This window comes from Archocentrus centrarchus, chromosome 6 (genome assembly GCF_007364275.1).
Source record: "Archocentrus centrarchus isolate MPI-CPG fArcCen1 chromosome 6, fArcCen1, whole genome shotgun sequence".
Lineage (NCBI taxonomy): Eukaryota > Metazoa > Chordata > Actinopteri > Cichliformes > Cichlidae > Archocentrus > Archocentrus centrarchus.
The window spans coordinates 1,357,772-1,364,327 of record NC_044351.1 but is presented as its reverse complement, the minus strand read 5'-3'; the positions used below and the strand labels follow the sequence as shown (position 1 = coordinate 1,364,327).

The following is a 6,556-nucleotide window of genomic DNA, read 5'->3' as shown; positions in this document are numbered from 1 at the left end:
CCATGCTGCAGGCTCTGCTGGGCTCCAAACACAAGGCAACCATGGACCTGAGGGCCAACCTGAAGCAGGTCAAGAAGGAGGTGAAGGAGGAGGTGAGGAAGGAGGTTTTCACAATGAAGAGAGAAGCTGTTGTAGCTGCTTAAACAACTCCAGGATTCACTTTAGCTAATTAGACTGTGTTCATCCAAAATGTGTTCGAAGCTGCACTGAGTCCACTGCTGACTTCATTTGTCTCATTTGGCCCAGGAGCTCCGCCTTAATGACCCCTGTGCAGGTCTTACACTCATCCCGTCCCTCTTCAGATCTGTGGAAGATCATTCCTGCCAAAAAAAGGAGATTCAGAGAAAAATAAAATGATCAATATTTTGCAATAACAAGATTAGTTATTTATAGAGCTTCATAGAGTTCATAGAGTATTCATAGAGTTATATATAGAGCACATATACAAAGGGCTTCACGCTAGGTGAAAAGGTTTAAGCTGAAATCTGCTTAGATAAATTCAAAGTAATTAACTGAATCAAAATAAAAATATAAGAAATAATCAAAAAATTAATTTGGAAAGAAACTTTTGGTACATTTTTTCCCAGAGGATAAAATCTGTTTGGTTTTGCATGCAGAGCGACAAACTGTGGTGACTGCCTGTGAAGGAGCGAGCTGCAGAAACGAGCATTTTTTAACAATCAATGAGATTTTTATCTCAAATTTCAAGGTCAAAATGAACTTTATTGTCAGTCAGGCTGGGATGACATAAACAAATAACACATAAATACTCAACATATATATATAAAATAATGATGAAGGTGAAGCAATGAAGGTCATTAACATGAACTACTGTACATATGAATATAAAAGTTATCTGAACACTGGAATGTTGCACGAGTTAGCAGCAGACAGAGAACGAGGAAAAACTGGCAGTATGTTTAGTAGAAGCAGATTTGAGTCTTATTACTGCAAACTTTGATGAATCCACAGCTGTGATTCAGGAGGAGACTGCAGGCACGCGTGTAAACAGTTATGCATCAGTCATAAAAGCACAAAAATGTCCATCGTGCTGCAGGAGGAGAAAAACAAACGATTTAAAACGAAATTCAGCTGAAGATGAAATATTTGAATCGACTCAGAGGACTGAGTAAGAGCCCGAGGAGGAGGGTCCTCACAGTTACTGACGTCTGGACGGAAAGCCGCGGGAGCACCTTCTTCACCCTCACATAAAAATATAAAATATTTGGGGTGTTGATGAGTTTCCATCACTCTTTGCAGCCTGCAGATGTTGGTGTAAACACGTCGAGGATAAGATGTTTGAGGGCTCCTAAGACCGTCCCAGAGGGGCGAGGACGGCGGTGAGGAGGGCGTTCACTGCGTCTGAGGTCTGAGTGACCGAAGGTGTCTCTGGGGCTCTCAGAGACCCCCCCCAGCTATGGCCGACAAAGAGACAGAGACTGAATCGAAACACAGCAGTCAACACATCTGACAGAGAAACATTCATATGTACAGCTGTTCATGGAATCGTTAGCAATAAAGGTTTTGAAACGAGGACTAATTTGTTGCTACTTTTATCCACTTGGTAACACTTTAACTTCCTTCAAACTGTTGTCAAACTTTTTCACAGTGAAAGAAATTTGATTTTTCACAAATTCTTTAGAGAGGAAACTGTTGGAGCTGTTTGTGATGCTGCTCTATTAATAACTTTTTAAAGACGTTTAACAGTGTCGACATATCAGCATTCATAAATGTTCCATTTTATCATGAGGTTTCTGCTCGTGAACCCAAAACATCAGGTTTTCTTGGAGCGATCATGGAAGAACATCGTTCTCTGTGAACCAAACAGAAACACCTGATTCCAAACGGTTCCATAAGAGAACATTAATGATTCTATTAAAGGAAGCTCACGTTCCATAAAAATGCAGGTAGAACATCAGCAGGTGTGTGTGGTTTCTGTGCTCAGAGCCAGAGCTTTGGGATGACCATATTAGGCACATCCAGTCTTCATGACATCACACAGAGCCAAGAGTAGAAAATACTTTGTGAAACTTTGTGTCAGCCTAAGTGTTTGGCTCACAGGGATTGTGTGTTCATACACATTAAAACAGGACGATAATGAGGAAAGCATATTAGGTCCAGCTTGGGTTTAAGGTTTGTGACCATGCAGGGCTTGAAATGTTACCTGTGAGTGAAATTTTATTGAAATTATGATCAACGCAGATTTTAAATCAAGCTTCTGAACTCTGAAGACATAAAAAGCGTCCTGTTCATGCTCCTATAAGTTTGTCCACATCCACCAACACAGCATGGAGGCCTGACATGTCCTCACAGGGGGGCGGGGGGGTTTGCAGAGCGGGGCTGGGCCGGGTGTATTTCAGGAGCTTGCAGGCCTATTGGTCTGACTGGGAATCCATTTCCATAAAGAGGATCTGAGCATTTTGCTGAGGCATCGCAATCCACCATATATACCTATTTCATTTTTCACTGTCTGTGGCTTTGGCAGTGTCTCCTTTTCTTCCACCAAGTGTGTCTTGTCCTCTTCTTCCTCCTCTCAGTAGGTGAGAAATCTTCCTTAATTTGTCTTTTTTCTTCTTCTCTCTGCAGCCTCTGCGAGCTTCTCTGAGAGCAGCATCTTTTATTTTATCAGACAAAATTAAAAGATGCTGCTTCTCAGTCAGACTCTGTTTAAAAACTACATGATTTTAGCAGGATTACAACCATCCGGTTCTCCACCTCCGACCCATCCTGACACAACGTGATTTCTTTACGTTTGACCTTTTTCTGAGAAACCAAAATTTATATGTTCAGCTGCTCTGCTTTAATGTCTTCATGACCTGATTGTAGCAAAGTTTTCTGCTGTGCCTCAGGGTAACTTTTTTAAACAAACATCATGAGTACAACAGAAATATGAGATGATTTGAAGGCCTGAGGTTACAGAATATGATTCTGGGTTGGACAAACATTTAGAAAGCTTCCTTCTGGATACAAAGTTTCCTGAAGTGGATGTAAAAATATTTCTGTGTAAAGACAAAAGCTGAACACTTTACTGGATTAATTCATCCTGATTTAGGAGATGTGTGAGTATAAATGTTTTAAAGATGATTAGAGAATCAAAAAGTGACCTTAACTGATCATGAAGACCTCGCGTCCCTTATTTGTTCCTACCACTTTACCAGTCAGAGGTATCAATGATGAACTGCAGTTAATAATATTCCACTGTGGACTTTTTCAAATGAATCTCACTCACACGATCTGACACACGATCCCGGCCTTCCCAGTTTAGTTCAGTTGACATCGCTGCTCTTCAGCTGTGGCCTCGGATCGCGTTACGGCACAAATATTCCCGTCTATCCATCAGAGCAGCAGGACATGCTGATCTCAGAGAACCTGTCACTGAACACCTGATCTGAGCTTCTATGGAGTTCAGCACGGGTCACAAAGACTTTCTCCAATCACTCAAACTTCTGTGTGTTTTCATGCAGATTGTGAACCTCAAAAACCGCCAAGATGTCTGAGTAAGTCTGAATGATGCACGCACGCTTCCTTTTATTCTCATTATTATTTAGATGCAAAAACATCTGCTTTAGAAAAATGTTAAATTATTCTTCATCCATATGGAAATTCTCATCAGTGATGATTACCACTTCCTCTCAAACAGGAAAAAGATGACCTCCAGCCGCAGGCATCACCTCAAGGTAAACAAACTGAACACAAATGCAACAACACGAATTCTTCTGCTGGGAATTATTCACCGAGTTTACTGTGAAACCCAGTTTTACCGTATTTGCTTTCATATCTTGTCCTGAAGCCCGTGCAGACTCAGCACCTTTTTTTCTTCACAGCTCTTAAACTGAGACGAGTTTAATGTTACACAGTTCAAAAAGGTTTTTATAAAACATGCTCAAACAGCACTGACTGTCCTTTGTTAGTGATGCTGCTGAGGACACTGCAGAGCTAAACGTTTATGACGTTTCCATGTTTTCTGTCCTGCAGAGCTTGATCCTGCAGATTGCCATGAACTGGCTCGAGCAGGAGAAAAAGGAAGCGGAAGTGACGAAGACGGCCTACATGGCAGAGCACTGTCCCGCTCCAGACATGAGCGGAGACCAGGCTGCCCTGATGGTGAGAGCGGCAGCAGCGTTTGTCCTATTTTTTTTATTTTTAGTAGAAACAAGTCAGGTGTGATTATTGTGGCATTTAAGCACCACATTGTTGAATGCTAATGAAATCAACTTTGGATAATGCTGCTGCTGCTGCTGTAATTCTTCGTAGATGTAAATGAAGCACTGAGCGACTTGTTAACGTTAGCGATCCAGAGGAACGTGCATCCTTCAGCTGCTGTGATCAGCAGCACTGCAGCTTGCATGGATCTGCACCCCTCACGCCTCATTTTAGACGCAAAATCCACTGAAAATAATTTCATCACCAGTTTGTTAGTTTACAGCACTGTGAAATAAAAAGGGAAGGCTGCCAGATATCACTTTGCGGGGTTTCTCTGTGTGTGGACAGGAAGCCTGCAAGAAGCTTCACGCCATCATCGACAAGATCGATGAGGAGAGGTATGACGCTGAGGCCAAAGTGCAAAAGGCCGACAAAGAGGTAAACAGGATCAGAATGACCTCTAAACAGTAAAGAAGAGCAAACCTAAACCTTTGCATCTGTGCACAGATTGAAGATCTGAAGATCAAAGTTGTGGACCTGATAGGAGTGAAGAAGCCCGCCCTGAAGAAAGTGCGTATGTCTGCTGACACCATGCTGCAGGCTCTGCTGGGCTCCAAACACAAGGTGACCATGGACCTGAGGGCCAACCTGAAGCAGGTCAAGAAAGAGGTCAAGGAGGAGGTGAGTTCACACCCTTCCATTTGTGGAGATGTGTCAGCATCGCAGACACAAAGAGATGGTGCTCATATTGATCAGAGTTCACTGATATGAAGCCCTCAAACCCGCTGGTGTCTGAAAACTTTAGATCAGTTCTGTCATCAGTGTGAGGACCCCAGTCCTTACCTCCACTATCTGAATATGTCATTTTTCTTCGATTATAATTGTTCTCCAGAGTCTTGGCAATGAGGGGACCAAAAAAAACAATCCCTCTGACACGCATCAAAAACCGTTGATGAGTTGGGCCTCACAGCTTTGACTAGTTAGAAGATCTCTGAGGCCTTTTCAGTGCAGTCTGAGATTAAATGGCAGATTTCAAACATGAATCCATTTTTATGAGAGCCAAAAATAAGATGCCCACTCAGAGAAACTTGAAGACAAGTTAAACATTGTGGAACTGGACGTAAAGGTTTTCCTTTCGTACGAGGTGGAAGCGCCTCTGTGTGAAAATCACGCTGCTTTGGTGCTTTTTGTTAATCGGTCCTGTTTAATTCCTACATTAGTGAGCAGCGTTGTATGAAGCCAGTGCGCCTCTGATGAGCCTTTAACAGAAAATTTTCTGACCTCAGATAAAAAAAGGAGAAACTGAGAGCCCGAGGGTGTGTGTGCCACGCGCCTGCTGGCAGTTCACTGCAGCAGAGGAGCTTTTCCCAAAGCTCACAAACCTCTTTTTCTTTTGGGGTATCTTTGTGTCCTTTAATTCTTTTAGTTTTTCATATTTATTATCTTTAAACATTTGCAATTTATTAAAGTTGCTGTGCAGAGAAATCCTGCTGACTTTGACAGCACGACTTTAAAGTCTTGAACATTTTAGTTCATTGGGGGTAAAAGCTGCCAGCACCATTCATGTAAGGTTTCAGTTTAGAGCTTTATTCATTTTGACACAAAACTGACTAAAAATACAGGAATCAGTGAATTAATTTCAACTATCCCTCATTTCCCCCTGTATGTACTCACTCACGTGTGTTTTATTTTGAAATAACTGTCTGCTTCCTGTCCCCGCAGCCTACAGAAGCAGTGGGTGACTGGCGTAAGAACATTGAGGACAAAGCTGACAGGAAGAAGATGTTCGAGGCCGCCTAAATGTGTCGCTGCTCGTTGTTTTTCTGTTTACATGAACTCCATGTGTCTTATATGTGCCAAGAGACGGTCGCTTTATGTCACACAGGTCTGAAGAGCAGGCAGCAAATCTGAGAGGAGTCAGTGGGCGGGGGGTGAAGGTGTCTGAGGGTATTTATTTTGCACTTTGTCGTAGTCCGCAGGGAGGGGGGAGGAGGGTGGATGTTCTCTGCAGGTTCACACACCAACTCCACACAGTCTGGGAAACAGTCACACACAATGTTCAATATACACAATAAAATCAAGTGTCGGACGAAATGATGCTGCTGTTGTGTTTTTTCCCACCTTACATCCCTGTCATTCAGTAACGACTGAAGTGTGCAAAGGTTTTATTACATTTTTGTCTAAATCGTGTTTCAAAGCTTGTATTGAAACACTCAGAAGAAACTCTGAATCCGACGTTCATGTCTCGTCTTTTTTTCCAGCCCGAATCAAATTTAAAGGAGTCATTGAAATAATCCTGCTGCATAAAAGAAATCATTGCACTGCTAATTCAGAGCTGGAGGAGCTGCAACAATCAGATCAACATATATGACACATTTTCTGAATAAATCTATTAGCTGCTATGAGCTTTATT

The 6,556-nt window shown here is 42.2% G+C and overlaps 1 protein-coding gene across 1 annotated transcript; it reads left to right on the top strand.

The window, feature by feature from the left end:
- The first annotated feature begins 2,454 nt into the window (after positions 1 to 2,454).
- LOC115782110 (troponin I, fast skeletal muscle-like) lies at positions 2,455 to 6,161 on the top strand. Its single transcript, XM_030732130.1, has 7 exons — positions 2,455 to 2,540; positions 3,465 to 3,497; positions 3,641 to 3,677; positions 3,976 to 4,104; positions 4,492 to 4,581; positions 4,651 to 4,824; positions 5,866 to 6,161. The coding sequence occupies exons 2-7, from the start codon at positions 3,490 to 3,492 to the stop codon at positions 5,941 to 5,943; spliced, it is 516 nt and encodes a 171-aa protein (XP_030587990.1). The 5' UTR covers positions 2,455 to 2,540; positions 3,465 to 3,489; the 3' UTR covers positions 5,944 to 6,161.
- The last annotated feature ends 395 nt before the right edge of the window (positions 6,162 to 6,556 follow it).

Excerpts from the sequence above, each read along its gene's own strand:
- LOC115782110 (XM_030732130.1), top strand. Across the intron at positions 4,105-4,491 it reads GAGACCAGGCTGCCCTGATG|GAAGCCTGCAAGAAGCTTCA; the intron begins GTGAGAGCGGCA and ends GTGTGTGGACAG. Across the intron at positions 4,582-4,650 it reads TGCAAAAGGCCGACAAAGAG|ATTGAAGATCTGAAGATCAA; the intron begins GTAAACAGGATC and ends ATCTGTGCACAG.